The sequence below is a fragment of the Dufourea novaeangliae genome, unplaced genomic scaffold (assembly GCF_001272555.1).
Source record: "Dufourea novaeangliae isolate 0120121106 unplaced genomic scaffold, ASM127255v1 scaffold168, whole genome shotgun sequence".
NCBI lineage: Eukaryota > Metazoa > Arthropoda > Insecta > Hymenoptera > Halictidae > Dufourea > Dufourea novaeangliae.
In genome coordinates, this window is record NW_015374062.1 from 1,208,605 (window position 1) to 1,222,309 (window position 13,705).

The 13,705-nt window shown below is 36.5% G+C and overlaps 1 protein-coding gene across 1 annotated transcript in view; it reads left to right on the plus strand.

Annotated features, from left to right (window-relative positions):
• Positions 1–13,705, plus strand: part of LOC107190272 (filamin-A-like) — a 43,769-nt gene that overhangs the window by 15,867 nt on the left and 14,197 nt on the right. Inside the window, exons 13-17 of the mRNA XM_015579054.1 lie at positions 3,484–3,828; positions 3,887–4,491; positions 4,933–5,231; positions 5,708–5,846; positions 10,869–11,064. Of these exons, the coding sequence (XP_015434540.1) occupies positions 3,484–3,828; positions 3,887–4,491; positions 4,933–5,231; positions 5,708–5,846; positions 10,869–11,064 (1,584 nt within the window). The remainder of the gene's footprint in view (positions 1–3,483; positions 3,829–3,886; positions 4,492–4,932; positions 5,232–5,707; positions 5,847–10,868; positions 11,065–13,705) is intronic.

Below are 13,705 nucleotides of genomic sequence, written 5' to 3' on the forward strand. Positions count from 1 at the left end.
TTGTCGATTACTTTTTCAAATTGGTGCAAATTATTTTTTCTTAAACTAACGAATGGTCCATTGCCAGTCCAAGCTGGTGTAAGGGAACTTTTGACCTTTTAAAGGTAAATTTGTACTAAACTCTGTCCAACTTAAGTTTTCGACCGATCTGCACGACTCCCACTGTTGCCTACCGATCTGACGCATGCGATTGGTCGTAGCTCGCTATCTTTGCCGGTCACCTACCGATTAACGGTATAGCTCAAGCGTGTGGCGTCACCGACGCCAACGAAAACAGTGGAGGTTTGGACATTCTGAAGTCTCCTTAGATCCAGTCCAGGCGTGAAACGAGGTTATTCTTAAGTTGAACAGAGTTTAGAACAGGCAGAGCTCGGGACGAGTACTGGACGAGCCTTCGACGACCCTTCAATGAAAAAATATTCTTTCATGTGTTCGAAATAAAACAATGTATATAAGGGTACTACCGAGCTCATTCCGAGTTTGTCGCAGGCTCGTCCCGAGCTCGGCCCGTCGTAGTATAAATGGACCTTTATCCGGCTATACCCGTTGAGAAGAAAAAGAAACAAGTATCAAAATTAAAACCGTCCTGCAGCGGCTCCGGTGAATAGCTTGCAGCAGTTCCACGTGATCACTCAGGATGTGGGAAAAGTAGCCGATATTCAAGTGACAATAACAGCCCCTTCTGGAAATCGAATAAAAGCCCACGTAGTACCGACCAACGATGGTTACGTAATGAACTTCACGCCGACAGAGCTTGGTGAATACCTTTTGGGTATCAGTTTCGGTGGAGAACCAATTTCAAATCAACCATACCGTCTAACCTGTGTCCATGGCGCCGACCCTGGAAAAGTTCGAGCATCTGGGAGTGGACTGACACATGGAATAATAAATAAACCAGCCGAATTTGTCATCGATACTCGTGGAGCTGGCCAAGGAGGTCTTGGCGTAACAGTAGAAGGTCCTTGTGAAGCTGCCATTAGTTGTCGAGATAATGGTGATGGAACGTGTTCAGTTGCATATCTACCAACAGAAATTGGTGATTACGGCATCAATATCACATTCAACGACAAACACATCCCTGGTTCCCCTTTCCAGGCGAACGTTGTAAAGGACGTTGATTTATCGAAGATCAAAATCACCGGAAACGGCATTCAACCACACGGTACTATTTTCGCATTGTGTGAAATTTTTTTTTGGTCGACGATTTCCGAGTGGTTTTCTCTGTTTTACTAGTATCGCAATATTAATGAATTGGACAAGACATATGTTGGAAATTACAAACTGGAGGGATACGTTATAAAACTGCAAAATACGACTTACTTTATTGAATGTCTTTTATTTGAAATAATTAAAAAGTAATTGAAGTTTATGTTCGCGAAAGTATTTGTAACTTATTTATGAAAGGAAAAAAGGAAATAATTTTTGTTAATCTAATTCCAAATGAACTGATGCAGTCCGTCCAATTCTTTTTTATTGCAATATACGGGTGCGAACAAAAAAGGGGGACATTTTCACAGGGTGGATTCTACACGCCAAACTAAGATGAAAATCAAGAATGACAAAATTGCGTTCGAATAAATTTAGAATGAAATACAATCAAATGAATGACACCGACACGTGAAACAATGGAAGAACGTGCCTCTCAAGTAGAATAACCCGCCGTGTCAGACATATTTTACGAGTATTCCATCCGTATTACTGTCTCAGAAACAAGGCATGGAACGCCATTTCGTCATTCTTGCTTTTCGTCTCAGTTCGGCGTGTAGAATCCACCCTGTAAAAGTGTCCCAGATTTTTATTAACACTCTACACATAGTACTCATATTGTAGGTATCTCGATGATTATCAATGCCCATAAATTGGGAATATATGTATAATAATCAGAAAACCTTCGATCTCATATCAAGAGACAATGCTGAATGAATTCGAGATATCTAAGAAAATTGCACGAAATTGCATGGTTATGTTGTATTTTAGTTTACTTTCAAAGTGATTCTTTTGGCATGCCTTACATCAGAGCTGTAAAACCTGCGGCTCACCAGCCGCATTCGGTTCCTTCTCCACATTGCCTGCCTTGCTGAAACGTCGGAAATCGACCCACACCATACCTATTTGGCCCTTACACTCGATGTATATGTATATGATCGTAGTAGTAACGCAAATGTACTATAGAATAGTCCAGATGGAGAGGATAATAGGAAGAAGGATAGGTTCACTGCAAATTTTCCATTTCCCTCTGGCCGCTGTCGCCTCTACTTCTTTGCACAAGAGTTCAGACTTCAATTAGAATAGAGCTTAATGGCAAAAACACTCGCATAAAATACCGACGCGCTCCCAGTGTAATCCCGTGGAAACATTAACGCTTGAATTTAAACTAATCACGCGGGTATTTCGCGTCGAGTAAACACTCGCGCCTTACAGGACTGTACCGTGAAGGACAACACAGATGATCAGGACGAAATTCTCTCCTCTCCCCAAAGCTGAGGTAAACTCTGCTCAGTGGACCGCCACGAAAACCTCGAAAGGCTCGATAAGCAAGCGTCTTCGTTCAAAATGAAAAAGGAATAACGACGGGTATGGGATTCTCGATTGATGAGCTAAAATCATTAGACGCCTAGTCGACCGGTGGGACACGATTGAAATCTACATCTGCCGAAGGAACGACGGAATCGGTAACTTTGTCGCCTCCCTCCGAAGAAGGTCCAACAATGAAGAGGGTGGACGGGAGGATAACTCGAGGAATGCAGCAGTCGCCACGTAGAAGGGCAGAAATCTGGGCACCCTCAAAAGGCGGAAGTAATTTCGCAGACCTGAGGAACCTTCCGAAACGCGCTGTCACTGAGCCGAAGGAGCAGAACTCCGGGATATACGGCAGGAAGGGGGAGGGGGGAAAGATTGGGATAAAGGGGCTACCGATATTCTCACGTCGTTTCGCAAAAATCTGAGAATTCACTTGGGTTACGTGGAGGCGTAAGGTTGGCGAGGAGACATTCGTGTGGGAACAATTAGCGAGCGAGCGGAGGTAAAATCCGCTGCTGTGTGTCGCGGGGTAAGTCACCCTAATTTTATTTTAGTGGAAAAGTCTCGATCTCGTAGTCATCTAGACCCGTGATGGGCAAACCACGCCCCCACGGGCATGCTGCTCGCCACGAGCAAGCGGCGGGCAGTCGCGGGCTACTGTGGAGGGGATCCGAGGCAGGAAACATCACGACATATTTGTGTGTGAAGTGAGTGACAGATACACGCTCTGATCCACACATTTTCACGTCGTTGCCCTCCAATATGTTTACCATTTTACTATATTGGTACCGTTATTTTATTTCCAGTGTATATATTTCTTAACTCTCTTTTTGTTAATGGTTCTCATGCATACTTAACTCTGAAGAACTGTGTATGGTTTTGTTCTACAATGCCTAATATTTTTATATTATTGATGATAAACTTATATATCCGTTATGAAATATTGTTTTTTGTCCATTTCAGGAACTTACGTGAATCAGCCTGCAGAATTCAGAATAGACACTCGGGCGATGCCAAAATCTGAAAATGACTCTAAAAAGGTTTCCTATATTATAAAATATCCCAGTGGTGGTGAAACTCAAAGCGTCGTTACTCTTCAAGAAGATGGAACCTATTACGTTTGTTATGTACCATTTGAGGAAGGATGCCATACCATAGACATACTCTACGACAATATTCCTGTTCCTGGTTCACCATTCTCAGTTAATGTTGAACGTATGAGCGAACCCAGAAATTGTAAAGCCTACGGACCAGGGTTACAAGAAGGAATAGTAAACAAATCCAACACTTTTACTGTAGAAACTAAAGGTAAGAAATTCATAACCACCGTGTGTCTAAAAATTATTAACATTTCATCAACTTATAGATGCCGGTAACGGTGGTTTGGCTTTATCTATGGAAGGGACCGGCGAAGTAAAGATGACTTGCAAAGACAATTACGATGGCTCGTGCAGCGTTGAATACATTCCGACCGAGTCAGGAGATTATGAATGTTCTATAAAATTTGCAGAACAACACATCCCTGGGTCTCCTTTCCAAATCCTAGTTGTGGATGAAATAGAAGCTAATAATGTTACTGTCTACGGAACAGGATTGGAATCTGTACGAGAAAATGTGCTAGCAAAATTTATGGTCGACACTTCAAAATGCAGTCCAGCCCAATTAGATATTACATTAAAGTCTGATAAAGGACAAGTTCAGACACCGCTAATTAAAGATCGCGGAGATGGTCTATATGAAGTTGCTTATCACCCTACACCTATTGGAAGTAACCTACAAGTTGGAGTGACTTATGACGGGAAAAATATACCAGGAAGTCCTTTCAAGCCAAAGGTACTACCCACCGTGGAACCAAATAAAGTTGTTTTATCTGGACCAGGAGTGGCGGCCGCTTGCACAGCATCATTTCCAGTTGACTTCGTGGTGGATACTTCTAAAGCTGGTTATGGTAACCTCGAAGTTCAAGTTCTGGTAAGTAATTAATATAGATTTTCAAATATATTGTTATTGCGATCTAAAAACTAACGAAACGCTCCTATTAAGAAGAATGAAATGGTACAGTTTTGAAATTACTCCTAATGAGTCCTAATATGTCAGCCTTAGACAGCCCCTGCCGTCAGCTCCCTCCTTTTCGGGCCATCCTGTGTTTCAATGATGAAGCGATCCTTCAGGTAATCATCAATGACCCGGAGGAGATACTCGGGTACCTCGAGGTCCCGGTCCAACTTAAGCTTCTTTGTCTCACGTGGTAGCGAACGCATCGTTCACGTGAACAGTATTATTAACGTATTATACAACGAGAACTACAAAAAGACCCCTAACGATACAAAAACTTACTGGCCTATGTAATTTCATACCAAGCATTCATACCGGCATATTAACGAATTTTGTGTGGTGTTCGTTCCTTTTCAGGGTCCAGACCAAGTACCTCGAAAAGTAGAAATTCAAGATCTTGAAGATGGGAAGTACAAAGTCAGATATTTACCCGATGATTGTGGCCGTTATCAAATAAAAGTACGATACGGAGGGGTGGAGCTGCCAAGCTGTCCCATATTGGTACAGAGTATATCAACAGGAAAAGCTGACGAATGTAAAATAAAAAAGGGCATACAACGCACATTAACACAGGGTGAAGAACAATGTATTACAATCGATACTATGAACGCGGGTCACGGTGCTGTAACCTGCCGAATTAAGTCCACTTCTGGAAGGTAAGTGATTTTATGATTTTTCACGTTTTCGAATGGTATATCAAAGGTCCAAATCGGTCTTAGTTTCACGCAATTATAGCGCCTTTACTATATTTTGATAAAAATTATAAAGTAGATCATTCCAGCTACTTCGAAGAAAGAGGAGGCAGAGCATAAAGAATACACACATCGTGTCGTGAATTATAAATTTTTTATTCCTTTCAATGTATTAGAGTATAAAAACGACTTTCAAGCTCTAGAAGTATTAATTTGCATATATTTTGAATATATTTTAGGATATGAAAATAAATGGTTGCAGTAACTAGTTAACCTAATAATTAAAATCGCGTAATTAGGGTGTTATTATGCATTTTCACATTACGTTTTGTCTGATTTGATTTCCCCAACTGTCGGCTTGTACCATCAATTTGACCATACTCTGTATATTCATAGATCGAAATAAGAAAAGTACTTACATTTTCCGTATATCTTTTCAGTGAAATTGTAGATATCGATATCGAGGATAATGGAGACGGGACTGTTAGCATTTACTACACTGTTGCGGATGCTGGCGACTACACGCTTAGCATTAAATTCGGCGGTCAACCGGTACCAGGTGGATTTTACACGTTTACAGTAAGTTACTACTGCATTTTGTTTACAATATCAGCACTCATCACTGTGTTCTGTTTTTGAAGTTATAAAAAAGATGGGTAAATATTCAGAATAGGGGATGCAGGTCCAACAACGTTGATCTTGATACATGTTGTCAAGGTCACCTTCCTCAGTGAACTTGAGAAAATTTTAGCAGTTGCTCGCTATTTGTTAAAAAATAATAAAAATAAAAATGTTGTATTTCAATATTTTTATTTAACACAGCATATATAAAAACATACAAACATACATACATACGTACGTACGTATGCAGTATGCACATTCATATACATATGTGTCGGTGGTGTGCATGCGTGAGTTTAAATTTATGAAACAGAGAATAGAATAAAATATGTTGTAGTTCGATATTTTTATTTAACATTTAGATAAATACGAATACACACATGTATACCTATACATGTAAATTCTGCATTTAACTTTATAAACATAAGTGTTTGTAAATTTGTTTGTGGTAAATTGCATTGTTGATCAGGTCAATATTTGTATATATACGTATATACATATGTTCAGGTGTATACTATCTCTTTATGTATGTATGTGTTCATATTTACGTGAATGTTAAAATTACGTTACGGCGCGAAACAGTAAATCGTGGGCCAAGTGGGAAATAGCTGTTAAATATGAATTACAATCACTCGAAAAACATGTCGTGTGGGAAGTAGTTGCCATACCGATTAATGCGAAAATTATTCAAAGTAAATGGGTTTTCTCAATCAAAAATTGTAACGAAAAAATTGGCACTAAATGTAAAGTAGGATTTCAAGTAGCAGCAGGATTCAATTGCATGGGGACTACGAAGAATCGTATTCACCAGTAGTTTGCATTCAAGCATGACGTTTATTAATAGCATTAGCTATTAAATTAAACTGGTGTGAGCCAAGGAATGGGTGTTTATTAATCACTTGCGAGTGTTGCGGCCTCGACTGCTGCAATTCGTTGCGTATCGAAATTCACTGTTTCGGTAACGGTTATATTATTTTTATTGTGTTCGGTACGCGCCGTAACTAAACACAGCCCTCTTGTCTCTGAACAACTGTTAGCCTGGTATCCTTCGTACCGCTACACTGGAAATTGCGATTATTGGACGCAAAAACTGCATATTTATATGGCGATTTCACAGGACCTGTTTTCATTTCATTATCACCGGGGTTAGGAAACGAATATGAAGAGGGTAAAGTATGCAAGCTTAAAAAAAAACATACAATAAACTTATAAGGTGAAATGCTTCAGACCGTCGTACATTCATTATTTGCCCAAAGCCTCGGCAACAAAGTATGCGTTTGACAGGTTCCATACCCCCTTCCCCCAGTGGTAGGGGATTACGCCTGCACAATAATCGTGCAGGATAATAATCGAGAGGCGTCTGGAAATTCGCTCGGTACATGCGTTCTGTTTCAGGTAACTGAACCACATGTTCGGCGATTATTATCGGCTGATCGTACCCTTTCATCCCGTATTACTTCATGGAGGTCTACAAACAATATCGCCAGCCCTCGTACTCGTCTCAATGGTATCATTTATAATATAAAAATTGTATTTTATAGAATTTTTTTATTTTATTAATGACATCACTGAGACGGGAACAAGGACTGGCAATATTGTTTTTCGATCTCATTGAAGTACACAATATGAGATAGAGTGGTACAATCGGCCGACTGTAATTGTCGAGCGCGCAGTTCGCTGAAGTACCTGAAACGGAATGCATCACCGTCATTAACTGTTCATTGCAAAGGTAATTTTTACAGTCCCGTTGTCAAATTTACCATACCTTTAGGTAACATTTCAAAGAATACGATCATATTTTTTTCAAGTTCTTTAACCCTGACACTCCGAGTGAAATTAGCACAAGAAAAATTTATTTTTAATCTTTCATGTTATAAAAATGATTTTTTAACATAAATGATCGAAGAACGAATACGATACAATAGATAATGTCTGAAATAAAAATTCTATATTTTTTAAACAATTGTTGAATTTGTGTTCAAATGCCATTTTGAAATTTTGTATGCTATACAAAAAAGAGAAATTGGTTTATCGAGCCACTGAATGAGAGACTGTCCTGCAGAAGAACGAAAAAAGACACACAGTGGCATTGAAAACGTCATAGCGTCACATGAAATACGCAGCTCGCGTTGGATCCCCACCAGGCCACGCGTTGAGGCACGAAAACCCCTCAGGGCTCTTCTTTCGTGAAATAGACCAAATAGCATGTCGTGGCCAGTTAATCAGTTTAATCTACCGCATCGAGGGAGCTTTTCTTTTTTGTGTCCCAAAGCAGTGTGACATACATACTACATACGTTACTCGATCAAAGCAGAGACCTTCATTCCTCACATGTGATTTACAAGTTCTGTATGTCACAAGTTGTAAAAAAAGCAATGGAACGAAATACGCTATTATCAAGATTATGTGTACAATCCATTGAACTCGTTATTGTATGGAATTTGTACATTCAAAGTTGATTTTCGCACTCAGGAGTAATTAAATCTTCCTATAAATAATTTATTGGAAATACCAGCTGGAAATACAAATAATATAGTATGCTGATAGTTGTGGTACTAATTACTATTTTAAGTTAAATGACATACACAGTACATGTGGTTAAAATTAAAAGTGAACCCCTGAGTTAATTAACTGATTAGATATGTAATGAAATTTAAATAATTTCGACGAATAATGTTTTTTTACATTACTTTCCATCGTAAGTGTCCAAAATTCATGCGACTAAAGAAATTAATTACGGTTGGATTGTTTAAAGTCAGTATTTAAGAATTTCAGCAATTTGAACCGGTGTTGGCAACTACATTAAATCGCACGAATCAAGTGGTACATAAATATTCAGACAGTAATAGGCTCTGATAGAATTTCGTTCAATGACGTATAATGATAATATTCAATTTTTAATTTTTAATTTCTGTGTATGTTATACTATATTTTTATAATTCGAATAGATACTATAAAAAAATATACTTTAAAAATGATCATAAGTTTCTGTAGGCTTTGCTATTACATGTAATTGAATATGGTTTGCATTATCAGTTTTGTTATCTAGGGACCATAAAGTTCTAGACACTCTATCGAAGAAAGCACCAGTGCAGTGCTTTTATTTTTCTATGGGGATTACGTTACCTATTGTTACAATTGCCAATCGTTTTAGGTACACCCCGTCATGTTTAAGCCAGGGTTGTTGAAATCCTAAGCCCCGTGAGAATTGCAAACAAAGCGAAATTTTGAAATTAATCAATTAATATATTATATTGAACAGTTATATACGTGTTACCATCGAAAAATCTTTTATAAAGTAGATGAGTGGGGGTTCGTCAGCTATTGTGGTAACATCGAATTCAGCATTGTGCCCAAAATTACCGTCAGTTACCACGAGTTTCGTGACGACCACCGTCTTGACTGGTTGCTGCTGTTGTCTATTGCTCTCCGATATTCTAAAGTGCAAGTTCAGGTACGCACCGAGTATAGAAAAGTATAATATAATTGTAATATTACGTACAAAAGACTTTGGAAAATTTAACTATTGGTGACGTATCTCAATGGTGACACTTATTGCAATATCAGAATTATAATTTGTTTTTTTTTTGGAGGGGGGGGGGGGGCAACAAGTGCATATAGTATAAATTTGGAAATAAGGGAGAGCTATAATTCTGTATTCTATAATATGTGTGCATTTAATAACATGCATGACACAAATATACAAGACTAACAATTAATCACGTTGCCAACATCTATGCTCAATACATATATATCAACCTAATTCACTATGTATGTGAGAAATTGTAGTTACGTTCAATTAAGAAAGAAGTTCTTTCTTTCTTCCCAGATATTAAGATAGATTCCTTAACTTACGGACGTATCCTATAAAATTACTCAAAATTTAATTCAATATTTTATTGTTTTTTTATAATGTTTTCATTTATGCATACGCTAAGCATTTAGTAATCTTAAATATGCTGATACTACCGCGCGGAAATATTGACAGGACACTGCTAGTTTCCTTAATAATAATGAAAATAAATTTCCTAAAATTTAATTTTTAGACAATGTTCTTTGTATTGATCATCCATCGTTCCAGCAATACTAATCATTCAAAATAATATATAATTGTTTAAAAAATATTCTGAAATACTATATTGAGATGTTTTTAGAACAAACTTTAAATTTCAACCATAAACGTAATTTTTTTTAATAACATTTAAGTATAATAAAACACGAAATACAATAAAATAAAAAGACATCTATAAAATAAGATACTTTCGAAGCATGTGACAAAAGCCATGTATAGACTGAAGGGACGTAAAAAATCTACTCAGCAGTGGAGTGAGTGTATTTTTTTTTAATGATATGGAACAATAATTCTAATACCAACGTAAAGACATTTTAATACTGTTTCTATTATTATCGTCGTATACTAAAGAATCTGACAAGCGTTACGATGAAATTTGTTTACTAAACCGTAAGTTGTAAATGTTTCACATGACACGCGTTTTGCAATAATCTTGTGGGAGTTACATAATAAATTCCTTACGCGCAATACGCTTTGGCTAGTTACCAGCTTCAAAATACGTAGATTCCATCTAATGAGCTGTAACATACACCATTACTTGATTCCAGAGATATCGGGGCTTGTATCGCCCATACAGACGAACACTGTTAATCAAAATTTACATTCTACTGCACTAGCAATTCATACATTTCAGTGCATTTTTTTTTTCATTTAATAAGTAGGTAGTGAATAAATCGCACAAATGTATAATAATTGCGAATTTATATTCTTTTTATAATTTAAACTATTTTACGGAAGATTTACGTTGAATTATACTTAAGAACAATTACATCGCAATAAAGAATTTATTGGAAAACATTTGTAGAAGAAACGTGCGTTTATTCTACTTCATAATGTGCACATCGTAATACGCTGCGTGAATAAACATTTTCCTCTTACTAAAAACTTCTATTAAAATCATGTTGCAGGCCTCCGAGGAGTATCGAGAGCATAGCACAGATAAAACGCAAAGAACGAAAAGGTCCCGTGAAAAGCAGGAGCAGCGTGTGATTGAACAACAGAGTGCAAATATATCAGAGACTTCAACTAATACAACAAAGCAGAAGTTCAACGAAATTTGTCTGAATAAAATCCGACTACTGTCATCAGCTGGTACCGTAACAGGTATGTTTCAAAATTATATGTAGGTATGAACAGACGTTTTGCCTCTTCTAGCTCTCTCCAAACAAATATATCACAATAATACGAATTGAAATTAAAAGCATTCCTCATATATTCTAACTTTTACGTCTATAGCATTTACTGTATGCAATAAATATTAGGTGTTCAATCACTCAAGAACAGTATTTAGTCTAAGTGAATTGTCTTGTTACTACATTGAATATTTCGCTATAAATGTTATTAGTAATATCGAAGTTATATCGCGAGAGTTGAGGGGGTGGGACCAGTTCCCGTTTACGAGACAAAACAGATTAAATGCTCTGGTATCAGTGAGACACTGTGTATGAAATAATGAAACTTTTTTATTTCTGGCTCCTTGAAAATGAAACTTTTACTAACATATTGGTGAGATTTTTATAAGTAAAATGAGACCAAACTACCTTTTTTTTAATGGTATATGAGTTTCAGTTAACAGTTTCGGTTTATACAAAATATTTGTCCAAACGTAGATTAGATTTGTATGTTTTGAAACTATACATATTTAGTCTCTTTTATCCCCTTTTTACTTATATCATTCCCGTATAGGTCTAAACCTGTGATGTACCTATATCTTCTTTCTTTCTTGTGGACATGAAATATCCACTTAATATGTAATAACATTATAAATGTAATTGGTTCCTGGCATCGCAAGTGTTAATAAATTTGAAGTTAATGAGACATACAAATCCGTTTCAATTTAGCATCCCATATTTTTAGTTCAAACAAGTATTTATACGTTTCTAATCTTACAAATCTGAAACGTATTTACTTCAACCACTTTTTTCGCCTTTGATCATTTTTATGGTTATTAAAGATAATAGATTTAGGTCATTACGTTTTGTATATTCCTTACATGAAAATTTAATTTGTGTCCCAGATTATAACAGCCACTATATCTGTGCAATAGGAATCTACTCATTCCATAAGTCATGCAAGAAATTATTTTATGCGATAAAGGCACCTCATCCTTTGCCACACAATTTTCTGTATTACAAATTTTTATTAAGTTCTACATGTAAAAATTATGTTTCATTCATGCTTATAATTATCGTGAAAACATACTATATTACTGCAACAATTGGTATTTACAATGAAGAGTAAAGTAATAAAGAGACAACTTGTTCGGAATCATTCCATGTCTCGTACGGACGAAGTAAAAAATTATTTTTATATTTTTAATCTGGTCCGGTCATTTACATGCAAAGTTATGTAATTCGTTATCGTGTACAAGAAAACCTGGAATTCTTAAGATAGAAAAGAGAGGAATTTGGCGCGTGACATCCTGGCTTCTCTTCCACTCGTGTCGCTGTTTTCACTTCACACAGGAAGTCGTCGAGCAAACGGATCAGTTCACTCGTACACATTAAACGCGTGCCAAGGGTAATATGGTTAATACGAGAAATTAAACTCGCTTCTTTTGACTAATTACAAACAAGCGAGATTCGATGAATCTAGGTAACGTTACATTATTCGTGCAAGTTTGAAGCTCTTAAAATGTTGCAGAAGTATAGGTATCAACGAAACGAACATGTTGCAATTGTCAGTATAAATAAGAATACGAAAACGTTCGGATAATTAGTAGAACAATCACTTTTACAAGGGTAAGGTAACAATTTTGACACAACTTTTCACCTTTGTGGATTTTTTATATAAACAAGACTGCATGATGTTGATTTAATCTCCTTATTATGTATGGGCACGTAGGAGGTGTGATAATAAAGCTACGAGAATTTAAAAATTTTCTTTTGAAAATTAAACAGATGTGTGGCTATCGTTTTCAAGGTAGTTCCAGTGAGACTGTACACACGTATAGTATTCCAGTGTTGTATGCGTTGATCGTGACATTTCTGACACTGACTTTCTGGTATTTGTTTCAATACCCACGTTAAATTACGAAGTGTGACAATAAAGTTCCGAAAATAATTTGTTTCCGTCAAAGTGGACGTAACTGTTTATATTGTTCCTACACATAATGTAACTTTATACAAATTGTTAAGGAGAAAAATGGTCCTGTCGAAACGATCTGTTGCATGTGTATCATACATTATTAAATTCTTCAGTGATATTCTAGTATCAAAGCCACTGATTTTAAATATTACTCCATAATAATATTATAATTTGACTTTTCTAAAGATTTTTCAATTATTACAGTTAAAAAATAACGAACTAATTTTGTACGCGTAAGTATTAAAGAAGAATCTACAAATGGCGTATTCAAGTCAGACTGATTTTCATTTAAATCTATATACCCTGTATTAAGCAGGAAAATATTAATTAATCGAACATACGATTAATTAAAAAATTTTGTCGAAACTACAAACCGCATGTGTATCGCAATTATTATAGATCTAATGATTTTAGAACTTTGAATCGACTATTATAGTGTCCAAGAAATATGTGTGTTATGTAGGAATCATTATTTTCACATAACTTCACAGTTATCATTATTTGTCACTGTAAGTTTCTTAATTGCTGAGGAGGATACAGTAGAAAAGGGAAACCGATATTTCCCATCATTTCTTGGTCAGCGATTTTGAGATTCAGGTTACGATTTTTGGGCCAATGACGAATCCGCACATCCGGAGCCATTTAATCATCCAATATT